At 46.0% G+C, this 14,687-nt stretch overlaps 3 protein-coding genes across 3 annotated transcripts; all 3 read left to right on the forward strand.

Annotated features, from left to right (window-relative positions):
• Positions 1-674: 674 nt before the first annotated feature.
• N7511_008475 (transposase) lies at positions 675-2,441 on the forward strand (the record flags this gene model as incomplete). The annotated part of the gene is made up of 1 exon (XM_057130852.1): positions 675-2,441. The coding sequence occupies one exon, from the start codon at positions 675-677 to the stop codon at positions 2,439-2,441; it is 1,767 nt and encodes a 588-aa protein (XP_056981583.1).
• A 4,467-nt stretch (positions 2,442-6,908) lies between these two features.
• N7511_008476 (pyridoxal phosphate-dependent decarboxylase family protein) lies at positions 6,909-8,354 on the forward strand (the record flags this gene model as incomplete). Its single annotated transcript, XM_057130853.1, has 1 exon — positions 6,909-8,354. One exon carries the CDS (start codon positions 6,909-6,911, stop codon positions 8,352-8,354), a length of 1,446 nt encoding a protein of 481 aa, XP_056981584.1.
• A 1,916-nt stretch (positions 8,355-10,270) lies between these two features.
• N7511_008477 (uncharacterized protein) lies at positions 10,271-13,589 on the forward strand (the record flags this gene model as incomplete). Its single annotated transcript, XM_057130854.1, has 3 exons — positions 10,271-10,917; positions 12,952-13,430; positions 13,540-13,589. The coding sequence occupies 3 exons, from the start codon at positions 10,271-10,273 to the stop codon at positions 13,587-13,589; spliced, it is 1,176 nt and encodes a 391-aa protein (XP_056981585.1).
• Between the last annotated feature and the right edge of the window lie 1,098 nt (positions 13,590-14,687).

Below are 14,687 nucleotides of genomic sequence, written 5' to 3' on the forward strand. Positions count from 1 at the left end.
AATAGTAGGAGGGCAAGGAATTGTTTTTAACACAAGAGCAACAGATCAATCGTAGGGAAATGTCACCGCCCTGACCTAGCTGCTGAGCTAGAACTAGCTTGGAGGGCATGAAAGCTGGACCATTCCTATTCGGAGAGCCGCTAGGGGCCTTAAGTTAATCCCTGTTTGGGTTTCGCAGGCATAAGCAACCTATAACGTATGTATACCGTAACGAGCGGAGTCACCGTGCCGAAATATTGCGGAGATACTTCCCTCGCCGATCAAGAAATATCCACCATCTTGCGTAGGCAGTTCGTGAAACTCATCAGGCGTATATTTGGTCACCTTATCTTTACTACGAACAAGTTACCATCGAGATAAAGTCCGATAGGTGGGGTTGTGACAGCGGCGAACCTTGATCCCTCGAAACTCTTTTGAATCGCGAACAGGTCACACATGCGCTGTAGACGCTTCATACTCCCTTCCTACTCCATTTTCCAAGTAACGCAAGCATGTAAAAGCTGCTTCAGCTGTTAGATGTACATATCATCATATTAAAATTTTTGGAAATCCGCGTCCATCGTGTGCATGTCGGTACTTCTTCTGATGTATTTTACGAGTCTGTTACTATGTCATGTGACAGGCAATGTACTGAGTACGCATGTTCGGAGATACCTTGATCCGCCATATCCAATATGGCGACAAGCTCTCGGCATGGAACTACAATCCTCCGAGCTAAAAATAACTCCTACTGGGCCATTTCCCATCTCGCAGTGTTCGCAGCGTTTGACACTGTGACACCAAATCCATCCATGCGTGTTACAGACCCAGCAACACTAGCTCTGTCTAGACTAAGCGACTCTTCTGACTATATCACATGGTCTGCTAAATCAGGATATACTAACGTCCAAGCATCCACCCTTTGGCATCGCGCCAACGGGCGGCAGTCGAAAGAAGACAAAGCCGAAAAACAGCGTTATCTTACGGACCCGGAAGAAAAGGCACTCAAAGATTTTGTTCTACGCTTTGCAAAAAACGGCTTTCCTTTGCCGATCAAGTACTTGCGATCGCTTGCCCACCTTATCGTCAAACAGCGGACTTCCGCATCCTCGAACCACCATATTGCCAAGCTACCTAGCTCGGGCTGGCCGCGAAAGTTCTTCAAACGACATCCAGAAGTAAAACCTAGAAAGTCAAAACCCATAGATTGGAAACGGCACGACCATAACATCCATGGTAAAGTTGAAGAATGGTTTTCCGTGATCGGGCCGGAACTCCACGACCGTATGATTGACCCTGTCAACATCTACAATATGGATGAAATAAGAGTCATGTTGAGTGGTCCCCGTTCTCTGAAGGTTTTGGTAGGTAAGGACTACAGTGGCTCGAGGGGCGCAAGAGTTAATCGGGAGGCCATCACGGCTATTGAATGTATTTCGGCAGATGGCCGCTCACTCCCCCCATTAATCATCTGGCCAGCTGCCACCCACCGTAGTTCTTGGACTACACATCCGACCCCTGATTGGCATTTTGCATGTTCCAAATCTGGCTACACCGATAGTAAGATCAGTCTGTATTGGATCCAGCATGTTTTTGACCCTCACACCAAATCACTAGCTGGGAATAAGCCGCGTCTTCTCATTAGCGATGGATTTGGCACCCACGAGTCTCTTGAGATTATGGAGTTCTGTCTTCTCAATAGAATCGTGCTCTGTCGACTGCCATCCCATACATCGCACAAACTTCAGCCCTGCGACGTTGGCGTTTTCTTGTCACTGAAAACTGCGTACCGTGAACACGCCGAGTCATTGGAGCGGTGTGGGGCTAACACAATTGGGAAACAGCATTTTACGTATTTGTACAGCCGTGCCCGCGACCAGGCATTCAACTCTCGGAATATTCTCTCAGGATGGTCCAAAACTGGACTGCGACCCTTCAATCCCGAGAGGGTCCTCAGAGACATCCAAAAACCTCCAGCTGACGATGTACAATTACCGACTTCTGGGACTCTGGTGGCTATAGCAAATGACTTGCCTGACACACCAGTCAGCCCCCGAAAACTGGCCCTACTACGTAGCGAAGTTGAAAAAGATGCGCATCAAATGGATGAAGGCTGTAAGCTTCGTCTTCAGAAGATATTAAATGCGACGGAAAGAGCATTTGCGGAGCGTTCGCTTCTTCTGCAGCAGAACCACGACTTGTTTGAGCAGAATAACGAAAAGAAAAGTAAACAGCGTACAAAATCGACCCTGGTAGGGAAGGCCAAGATCATGACGTTTGAGGACATTGAAGTGGCAAAAAGAAAGCGTGAAGAAAAAGAAGCCGCGCGGGAAGCAAAGAAGAGGAAGAAACGGGATGAACCAAGTGAAATTAGTCAGACCTTGCCACATGCAGAGGATAATCGTCGCCAAGGACCGTTGAGGGAGATAGAAGATTATTGCTCCATTCTCCGATTTGATTAGGTTCGACAGATCTGTGGCCCCGTAGCAACACCCCGGTCATGCTGGAGGCTTTGTGCGACCATCCGATTGAAAAGCCGGCGTTACAGTATCAGTACCGTAGTTCAATAATTAATGCCTGGAATTATAAGTGATGTAAAAATCAGACATTCTAGACCCCTGTGACGCTGGAGCGAGAAATGATACTTATTCCGCAGTATCTTCTGTTCCGGTTGACGGCTGTTCGCGCAGCCACCTCTGGATCAACGGGATGTATTATTGACCTAACAATAGATAGTAGTTAATTGGAGAGGCAGAGGATAATATACATCTATTTTTATATGATAATAGTTCTATTTGATGAATCTATCTCCAATTGTATTACAGGTATCTATGAGGCGTTTCGGCACACCGCCTTATTTCGGCACCTCATATACACGTTAGTAATGGATTGCCAAAATATGACCAATACAGTGTTATGCTGGCAGGACAAGCAGTCACACGACGGGAGTTGACAAACGAGCACGCCTTTTTTGAGAACACATCTCGGCGGTGTGTGCCACTTTGGTCGTCCTGGAATGCTTTGATTGGTGCAAGGGATTCTTACGTGAGAAAGTGACCCTAGTTACCTCCTCACTTGCTTCCAACCATTCATTCGAAGCAAGATCATATAGCCAGGACTTTTTCTTGAGACACTCTATCGAAGTAAATCGACCCCGACTCGCGGAATCCTCTTCCAATAATTTTCTCCGTAACTGGGCATTCCATCTCATGGTTACGATAAAAACAGTGTTATATAGCCGACTGTTAGTATAGAATCAAACGAATATCTTGGTATGCTGAGGCTCTGCTCTGCTTAATATGTTTTCATATGTTTTGAAACCCCCCTCGCTCTCGGAGTGGCTACTGTATCACGAAAAACTGGCAGATAAAAAATGCCAGCGGAGTACCTATTGATTCCTGGTCTCTCATTCCTCTTCCCTCTTCTCAATTGGTGTTGGTGCCGATGCGTTCAAATTATCGCCGTCAAACATGCCATTTTCGAGGTCTTTCATTGGCTGTGTATCATCACGGTTCAAAGCAAGCAAGTCATCGATGCTTTTCCCAGTTTGTTTTGCTTCTCTGTGTAGGCCTCGGTTACGTATACGCCAGACAATGTGACTGAAGTATATTCCCCCTTCAAGAACAACTCTGATATACGCAAGCTTCAGCGGGAAAAGATTGGATCACGGTTTTGACTCACACTAACATATATATGGTCCCTCCTAATATGTCGAAAGCACCTTGCGCCGCTGGATGTGGCGTTAGTGTTCTTTGTGTCGGTGTTGCACATAACGGACGTATCATACCTAATGCGAGAAGAGAGAATATTCCGCCTAGAGTGTCAATTGCAAGGAACACCCAATCTGCTAATATTAGCTACCGTCACCTTTGGAATTTTGATCAGAGGGAATGAGCTCACTAAGACCTATCACACGTCCGTTCCTTTTCCATAGCTCGAAGTATGGAGGTAAAAGGCCTGCAACAAGGAGAATAGCTCCGATAACGCCAACTACGATATTTGGCCAAGTAACGCCATTGTGGTACGGGATCTGCCATAAGAATTAGTCTTCACTGGATATCAGAAAATTGCCGAGAATGTACCCTCAATGTAAGAATTAACATAGTCTCTAGCCCTCCAAGCAGAAGTATTATGCCTGAGCATATTAAAATGGTCTTGAGCTTCCCGTAATGACTGTTTAGAAAGTACAAGTTAAGCAGCGTTCCAGGGATGCTAGAATAGCGAACGACTCACTGAGTGTAATGAAGAATTTGACCCCAGGTAGCAATTGACAGTAGTCCAACAATGTGAGGCTGAATCTGTATCGGAAGATTGACTTGCTATCAGAGAAGTGGTCTCCCTATTAGTAAGTGGGAGAGTAGAGGCAAAATGCCAGAGGAAAGGGGAAACTCACTTGGAGAATCATGTATGTACCCAGTGGAACGGAGCCTCACGAGATCATCAGTTCAACTCTCCTAGAAATTTCCCATGTACGGCCATGTCTGAGCACAAGTTTTCCGCTCAGTTTCTTGGTTTTACAAAAGATGACTCACAGCTCGCCCATAGAAACATCATCGCGGCGGGAAGTCCATCGGTGGTTTTTCCGTGCCAGTTCGACCAAATCTGCGGGAAAAGTTGGATGCACCAAAGAACCGTGCCAATAGTTCCGAGGACATTCGATGCCAGGGTGATGCTTCTTTCTGAAGACATCGGAAGACAGCGTCAAGAATGACGGCGGCTCAAAATTGAAGAAGCAACGTAGATAGCAAGTTACTGTAGACTTGAGAATGTTACCACGGAGTATGGTAGTTTTCAAATCCAAGCTACACATAATATACACACGGCGGCCAAGTTAGGGTTTTATAAATAATGATAACCAAAGAATATCAAATTTATGACTAATTATAAGTAATAAAGCTGCGCCTTGACGGACTGAACTCTTTCTATTGAATGATCTTGGTAGAGCATACTTGCCAACTAAATACCACTCTATATTAACTGACGCATATTCGTAACGTTAAATGTCGCCGAGTGTCCAAGGGGGCTAATTCATTGATGTAATCGCGGTTAGTATTATTACTTAAATCTGTCAAACGCGAAATGAGAAAATGGAAAACAAAAGCTAAGTGAGGAAAGAAAAAAGAAAGAAAAGAAAAATAAGAAAAGAAGAAAAACAGAAGTTAACGCCAAGATCCTGTATGCGGAAGTCAAAGAAACGGTAATAATTCTGACGGCGCTCTGCGAAAATGTGGAATTCAAGTTTCTGTGAAGAAGGCTATCTATTCTACATACCCTAGCAACAGTATGGCCGTAGAAATGTTTATAATTGACACTCACTTCGTGCTTGGAATCACACTTGGTGCATGTCAGTAGATCAAAATAATCACCGTTCGAGAAAAATGCGTGTTTTAGGGAATGTTGTTTCATTCAAGCTCTGGATCAATTAGTCTTTTCAGCAAGGGGGACAGGCCATAAATTCATGCCACTAGAAGAGGAATCACTTCAAGATTGGTTAATCTCTATGAATCAGAGAGGCACTGCGCTTACAATCGCGATATTGAAAGATATGGCCAATTTACTGCTTGAGCAACGTGGGGATAACGCCCCCTAGACCGCGGGCAAAATTTGTCAACATAATGTATCAAACGACATCCTGAGCTTACTACTCGATTTTCTCGCAAATAGGACTACAAACGCGCCCTGATGGAAGACCTAAATACTACAGTATTATTGAGTGATTCAGGTTTGTTGAAAGAACGATCGCTTAATATGGTATTTTTCCGATGATATCTAACGTTACAACTTTGACGAATCGGGGTTTGAGATGGAAAATTAATGCGACCACGCAGGTTAGTACATAGTCATTATACACCGGTCGGAGAGGAGTTTTATAAGTTGGCAGTCGCACATGGGTGACTATCATTGAATCAATTTGCGCCTCTTGACGAGCGCTCCCACCATACGTTATCGTTAAGGGAAATAACTTTATGGTACGATAGTTTGACGACCTTCTAAAGCATTGGGCTCTTAACTTCAGTCTAAACGGCTGGATAAACAATGAAATTGGCGTTGATTGGCTCTAAAGCACTTTATACCACATACTATAAGTCAGGACGAAACGAAAATATCTTCTTTTGGCCCTCGACGGCTATGACAGTCACCTTACAGCAACATTCGATAAGATTTGCTAGAAAAACAATATTATACCAATCTATATGCCTCCATATGCCTCTTATCTTTTACAGTCTCTTGATGTTAGTTGTTTTGCTGTGTTAAAGCGCTCTTACAGAACGCGGGTTGCGGAGTATACTCGATTAGGTATCGATTCTATCGATAAAGATGACTTCCTTGATATCTTTCCGGCGACTCGTGACGACTCATTCAAAGAGTCTTTTATTTAGAGTGCCTTCGCAGCTACTGGTTTAGTACTATTAGACCCCGATCGGGTGTGATTAAAGCTCAATATTCGCCTTCAATCTCCACATCTACTGGATCGACCACCATCAGAAGGCTCAATTTTAGGTAGCAATATCTCTACCTGCATTCCTTGGACGACTAAGCAGCTAGAAAAACGCATTTCTATGCTCAATTCTAGTCTGAATTAAACTGCTAATAAGATCTCTTTGCCTACAAAACGTGATCTTCAACAGTTTTACAATAAGTCGTTTAAACGGGTCTACGAGTATATCTTAATGCAGAGGAACAGGGCATAGGTTTTCTACATAATTACAGAATATTTAAATTGCTAATTTAATACTGTTTTAGTGGGGCAAATGGTGTTTAAAAATACGTAAAAATTGAAGCTTTGATAGGGTTACGGACCGGCAGGGATGACGGGCCCGCCGGGAACCACGTTAATTGAAACTTATAAATGGATTGAACCACTCTTTCTTTCATCATCAAGCCATGTCATTATACTGCCAGTTTGACCACCCTCCAACGAACGCACAATGAATATGGGCTCTACGAGAGTTGCCCACGAGTTAGAGAATCTCGTTTCTGCTGTGCTCCAGAGCAGACATGAGGTTGCTTCTGATGATATACTGGCCCATAGGCCTAGCCAGGATGAGGTCAATGAGTTGCGCGGGATGGCTGTTCCTGGCGCCGCCAGAGCGATTGAAGAGGTGTTGCAAGATATCAATAAAATTCTGTCGTACAGAATCGCAACAGCGCATCCCAGGTTCTTTTCCTGCATCCCATCCCCTGTGTCTCGTTTATCGTGGCTAGGTGATTGTGTTACCACCGCTCAGAATCCCTTTGGTGGTAGCTGGGAAGCGGGACCGGGAGTATGTTCTATTGAGAGCAGCCTGATTGAATGGATAGCGAAGCGATTCGGTCTGCCATCGTCTGCTGGTGGACAATTTGTTTCCGGAGCTTCCATGGCCAATCTCACCGCTGTCACTGTGGCCCGAGATCAGAAGCTGAAAGTCGAACAACGCGCGAACGGTGTCGCCTATATCTCAGAGGAGGCTCATTTCTGCATTGGAAAGGTCCTACGAATTGTGGGCATCTCGGATGACCAGATCCGCGTTATAAAGGTCGACAGCAATTTTCAGTTCAATACGGTCGAACTACAATACCAGATCGACCAAGATATCGTGCAGGGCAAGGAACCCTTCCTGATCGTGGCAACGTGTGGTACTACAAACACTGGCACCGTCGATCCACTTGAGGAGCTAGCGCAAATCGCAAACAGCCACGACATGTGGTTGCACGTTGACGCGGCTTACGGTGGCTCTCTCGCCTTTTCCGACACTCATCTCGCTAAAATCCATGGTATTGAATTAGCCCATAGTATTGCCTGGGATGCACACAAGTGGCTATTTCAAACTCATGGCTGCGGTGCAGTTTTCTTTCGTGAAAAAGCTTATCCTCTCAAAAGCTTTTCTGGCTCCGGTGGTTATGTTCGGGACGTGGAATGTCTGGAAGAACCCTGCGATCCCTGGAACTATGGAATCGAGCTGACTCGACCGGCACGACACATGAGACTCTGGTTTAGTTTGCAAGTTCTCGGGCTTGAGAATATTGACGGAATGATCAACTGGGGCTTTGAGTTATCCTCTCATTTGGAGTCTAGGCTTCTGGAGATGCGTGACTGGGAGATTATTTCACGAAGCTCCCTGGCTATCTTGACCTTCCGATACGCTCCTAAAGGCATAGTATCTGGCAACAAGGAGTATGACGATTGCAACACGACGATTTCAAAAAGGATGGCCTCCGAAAACCGTGCTGCCATTTTCACAACACAATTGCAGAAGCGGGTCTGTTTGCGAATGTGCACGATCAATCCAAACACAACGAAGGATGACATTAATGTTGTGGTCGAAGCCCTTGATCTCATTGCCAAAGAGACTCTGGGAAAGAGCCGAGCTGTCAGAAGCAATCCATATCTTTGAACACGTTGCGGGCGAGTAACAATGATGAGAACCTTTGCAAAGTCCCAATACGCGCTCTGCTTATTACCCAAGACGAGTTCAAATGGGCAAATACCATTTGGTGTTTCTAGGCAATAAACAAATAGTACGTTATGCAGAAAACAGAAAAAAGGTTATAGCCCGCATAAAAAAATGAGCCTCTTATTAATCACCCTTTTTTCCGATCCAAACCACCAACCGTCTCGTGTCACAGATAATAGACGCGCTTCAACTGCCGAATATGGGATGTTGAATTGGAGAAGCGCCTTCAAGCCAGCCTACTAAAAAGATTACTAACCCACGAGGATTCGCTGCGACACTGCTTGCTGAAAATGACATATATGGCAAGATTTTATGCGTGGGCTCTAAGGAGACACAGTACTATATATATTCTGACATGTATAGTAGATTACAGATAGTTGACCTTTTGGCTAAGCCGCCGGGCATTAATGAATTATGTGTGCGTGTATTACCCTAGTGAATTACTTAATGATACGGCTGTAAGTTAGATGTTGACAGACCATGGCTTGAGCTGTCAACAACGCTTCTGAGAAGAAATAGGTGCCTTTGGCTTGGGGTGCATATTGCAAAAGCTTGTCTCACCAACGAATCTGTGTAATACACTGTTTGCTAACGTTATCTGGCATCTAGTTTTCTCGCTGCATTATATACGGCCGAACTCAGCACTTCACGCTTACCAGATCTGCCGTTTAATTTGCACAAGTTGCTCAATCCTCCCACTACTTGGCACTTAGGCCTGCAGAGTAGCACACAGGGGACTTTGAAAATTGTAGGACGTGGGTGCATATTCTAATTGAGGTTTGTTGGAAGGCAAACATTCGATTTGCCACCATTATTTGTGGTTGATCGCTGGCTCCCAGAATTTGTGGGATTCCGAAGCTAGTCAATTTGCAGAGCAATGAATCTTCTCACAATATAAAAACGCTTGATGATCAGGGTGGCATTGATTGTTGAATAACTGAATCTGCCACTTAGCATCCCTTTTTGATTTAGCAAAGAGGTGGCGCTGAAAGCAACCACGCTGTCGTGCGTAGGTAGGGAAATCTCAACCAGCTGCACCTGCGAGGTCCTCCATAGCCTATAGCTTGTTTGTGGTTCAGGGGTCTTGAGGCTCCTAGGGTCGCAGATAATTTGTGAACGTGATCGTACTAATGCAAATTTCCTCTGCGTTGAACGGAAGGAGAGTTTATATTCTGTGCTTTGCAGATAACAGGGTGTTATCTAGCAAGATATAACTACAGCAAACGTAATAGTCACAGAATGGTCGATCAGCAGACGCGTCTAGTTAGGACGATGTTTTGGGATGACCGGGCGGCTGGTATTTCCGGCGAAGAGCAAGCTATCGGAAATTTTATGGTGTTTATAGATGAAATGATGAATATAGATGTCGTACCAGATGAACCATAGGCTCTCTCAGCGTCGTCTTTCCAGTCACTCGCGCTCACGATACAACATCTACCGAGCGGGACGTGAGGTAGGCCTCACTGGATCAGTTTCTATTTATCTGGGGCTTTCAATATGATTCAAGAGCACGTTGGATTTCGTGATACAGTATGGATGGATGGATGATTTCATTTACGCTGACCCCTCGCGAGTTGGATCCAAGGTCACGTGATGTATATAGATCTATAGGAGTGGCTGCCTGTTAGGCAGACACTCCGCTAGGCAGCAGGGAGATGAGCTGCTGCAACTACAAATAGCTGGATCTCTTCATATAGATGAATTATCACACTTGTACCTCATTCTAGGGTCCAACTGGTTATGAGCCTCTCTTTTCTATACAAGCCTTTGGATGGACACAAGTGATCAGTGATCAAGACCACAGACCCCAGACCCCAGTCGCCCAACCCAGGGCACCAGACAAGACATAATCCAAGATGGATGAAGTCAAACCAGATCGCCAGCTGAAAGGCAAGACCAACTTCATCAGTTGGAAACGCGAGTTTGAGCGAGCAGCCAGAGCAAATGATGTGCTTGAGTTTCTCACGGGCGAAGAAGTCGTCCCTCCCAAGCCCAACAAAGACGAATACTTTGTGAAGGTTCTTGACACCGAAACTCGTCGGTCCACTCGGATCAAGAAAAGTTTAAGCCCGACGACCGATGACGAAAACGAGACGGATGATAGCCAGGCAGTTGTCTTGACGACCAATAACACACTCCGATGGCAGATCGACCACAACGAACACAAGAATGCGAAAGAAAAGATGAAGCTTGCAAGCAGATTGCTTGACGCTTGGATTTCCGACGGCATTAAAATCGAGATCGAGGATTTTGCAGACGCCAAAGAAGCTTACGAATTTATCAAAAAGCGATACGCTGTCACAAATGAACGTGCGCGTGATATCCTGTTGAATCGCTTACATGATCTCAAGCTGGATCACTGTGAATCTGTGACCGACTACACCAACCGAGTCCGTCAGATCAAGGCTGATCTCAAGACAGTCAAATATGATATGACTGACGACATGTTCGCAACCGCTCTTCTTCACGGCCTTCCTCCTAACTATCGCAGCTTCAAAGAGAAGTATGATTGGATTAGGTCGACCAAACCTGACGACTCCCCCGATCTAGACTATCTTTTTGAACGTATGCATGTTGAAGAAATGCAGCAACTTCAAATGAAAGAAGAGAGAAAGGCCAGAGACAAGGCCAAGAGAGATGCGACAAACAGCAGCACTATGAATATAGACAATCCTACTCGTTACAGGCCGAGACGGGAGGACAGAAATCACCTCAAGTGTACCTATCCTAGCTGTGGCAAGACTGGCCATAGCGAAGATGATTGCTGGGTTAAGAACCCCGAGAAAATTCCACGTTCTCTCAAGGAAAAAATCACCAACACCACCAACAGGGCCGTTATCAATAATGGCATGGGTGGTGTCGCAGAAATGAATCTCACTGATTCTAAAGACACCTATATCCGGACTGATGCTCTAGGTACGGGTTCCTCTTCTTCAACTCTTGCGAAACCAGCTGACCCTTCGCCACAGATGCATAGAGCTATGTCTTGCATCAAGTTGCGGAGATCAGGGGGAGTTGATATGGGGGACCCAGTGCCCGCGATGTTGGATTTTTCTAAACCTGTATTGGGGGCTTTCTTGGCAGGTAGTTTCTGTGCAACAGACACATGGCTAGCTGACACCGGAGCGAACATGCATATCGTTAATGACATGAAATGGTTCAAGAAAGATACTTTCCGCCCATCCAATTTAAAAATCAGTACCGCAGACGGGTCCACTACCCTTGAAATTGAAGGAACGGGAGTTGTCAACCTTGTCCTAAAAAGCCCTGATGGGTTTCCAGTTAAAGTTTCGCTTTCGGAAGTTGCCTATGCTCCTCGAGGAAAATGCAACCTATTTTCGGGAGGGATGTTCACCCAGAGGGCAAAAGTAACCGGCATCTACAATGAGCAGTATATGACATGGATGAATGATGCCGGACACATGATCGGACACGCCATCTTCGGCAACGGTCTATATCACCTCGGCGCCACACAACTTCCCAGTGATAATATGACAGGTGGTGTCATCGCAGCCACAGTGGACTTCGATGACCCTGTATGGAAATGGCATCGGAGGTTAGGGCATCTAGGCTTTCAAAACATGCTGAATCTGCTGCGTAGCTCAACTGGGATGGAAATCACTGAGAAGCAGATCAAAGCCAAGCTCAAAGCCGTTTGTCCCGTTTGTGCGACAACACGGGCCCTGGTCAAGATTCCGCGCGACCCTGCCTCGCGTCATGCTCAACAACCGGGGGCAATGGTTCACATAGATGTGTGGGGACCATATCCAATCGAAGGATTTGATGGAACTAGGTACTTCTTGTTCATTACCGACGACTGTACGCGATATACTTGGAGCGCACGATTCGACAAAAAGTATCAGCTCTTTGAAGTTTTCAAATCGCTGGTCAAACTGATCCAGAAGGTTTTCAATATTACCATCCGGTGCTGTCGCTTTGACAACGAATTTGAAAGGGGACCGATTGGCAAATGGTGCAGCTCCCATTCCATCGCGCGAGAACCTATCGAGCCATATGCGCATTATCAGAATGGTGTTGCTGAGAGGACGAACCGTACTATTCGTGAAAAGGCCGCACCTATGGTTCAAGAAACTTCCATCTCCGGACAAGTCTCGAAGATTGTTTCTGAAAAGGGCAACGAGCTCTTACGAATTTCCAAGATTCCCGAGAACCTCTGGCCCGAAGCTATACAACATGCTGTCTGGCTGAAAAATCGAACTCCAGCGCGTGCACTACGCAAGAAGGATGCAAAAACACCATATGAAGCCTTGCGGGGAATAAAACCAACTCTCACAAGAGAAAGAATCTGGGGCAGTCGAGCATATGTCACGTATCCGCAAGAGCTGAGAAACACGGCTGAGATGACAAAGTTACATAACCCTCGTGGCTGGCTAGGCTACTTTGTCGGATGCGAGAGTGAGGCAATATACCATATCTATTCTCCAGAGAAACACAAGGTCTATCGAATCGGCGTTGCAAGGATCGAAGACGGTGAAGGGCTGCGCGATCCACATGATGCACCGTGTTTGGAAGATAGGATCCCCACCCCAGATGTTGCAATTACGGACAACAATCCCTCGGAAGACGGGTCAGAACCTTCAAGTGATTCAAACAGTGACCATGACGACGGTGGCTCCCGCCATGATCAACACACTGTAATCTCCTCGGATGAGGAAATTGCTGACCAAGAGCACCAATTTTCTGAAGCGACACACGGGTCACAAGATGAGGTCGAAGACGCCGATGATGAAGAGGAGACCGATGACAGAGACTTGGGTCCTACAATTGTGTCCAAGTATTTCAATCAAACCAAGCACGCCGGCATGGCTAAACGCAAGGTTCCGGATGAACCTATAGTAGCGCCAAGGAAAAGCCGTCGAGCTACTCACGGACTACGTGACATCGAACTAGACCATTCAGACTCAGATTTATCGGACTCGAACGACGATTCCTGGTACTACTCGGAAGACGAAAAGATCTCACAGGCTTACTGGCAGTTTGTCGCAAAACATGGCGGTAATCATATGAAGAATTTTCTACCTGATGATGATAAATGCGATCGTTGTTTCCGAAACGGAAGAAGATGCGACTCTGCTGAGAAAGGAATACCCTGTTCAATTTGCAGGAAAGAAAACCAAGGCTGCAGACCACAGTCAAAGGAAACGAAACGCCTGATTCTTCCTGAGAACCGCCACAAGCGCAAATTAATTGGAAGAGTACAACAGGACCAGCCATGTAGAAGATGCTTTCAGACAAACCGCACGTGTTTTCTTGTTGATCCAAGCAATCCACAATGTGAAGGATGTCAAAAAGCAAAATTGAATTGCAACTGGAACTTGGATGGAGCAAAACAATCAACAGCGCGACAGAGGAGAAGACAAGCTGAAAAAGAAGCAAGGCATGAAAATCTCGGATTTGCACCAGTCCCTCGAGATCAGAAATGTTACCGGTGCGCATCAAAAATAATAGCATGCGATGGGAAGATTCCATGCAATAAGTGCAGCACCCTTCTTCAGCGCTTAGCGTGTCGGCCGCAGGGCGTAGAGGATTTACGTCCTTGTGACCAGTGCAGACATGGAAGTAGAAGTGGAAAGAAATGTGACCGCGGACGACCTTGCAAGGCATGCATCCACGGAAAGTCAACATGCAGCTACAAAGCTCAGCATGGTTTGCTAACTAGAATCTATCGCGCTCCTGATTCCCCACTTCCAACAGGTTTCTCCTCAGTGGGACCTCTTGAGGAAGGAGATCCGTCTGATGAGGAATGCGTACGCTGTCGAAGAATGAAATTGAATTGTGATGGCAAACAACCTTGTTACCCATGCATCAAGTCACAAGATAACAGTCACGTCGCCAATTGCAATTATCGGCGATCTGATGGAACGTACGAGTCATGGGCGATTCGACCATTCGAGGTGAAAGGCCTGACCGAGCCGAATCTTCGGGAAAATTACCAAATCTACGCTAGTCGGAGGAAGCTTCAAGCTTCCCACGAGCCGGGATCAGTGAGAGAGACGATCGAGTCCAACTCACATGATATTGAGAATTACAATCGACGCGGGGCGGCCAGGGATAGCCACAAAACTTTCAAAGTCGGTCTATCTGTATACTCCGAACACATTCCACCACCTCTACAGCTGAGAACTGATGGCACTGGGAGCACAAAGTACCACCAGGCTAAGATGGAAGAGTTGAATTCGCACAAAGAAAAAGGCACATGGAAGGTCGTTCCACTTCGGGATGGCATCAAACCGGTTACCTCACGGTGGGTCA

This window comes from Penicillium nucicola (genome assembly GCF_028828085.1).
Source record: "Penicillium nucicola strain IBT 29836 chromosome Unknown utg000009l, whole genome shotgun sequence".
Classification (NCBI taxonomy): Eukaryota; Fungi; Ascomycota; class Eurotiomycetes; order Eurotiales; family Aspergillaceae; genus Penicillium; species Penicillium nucicola.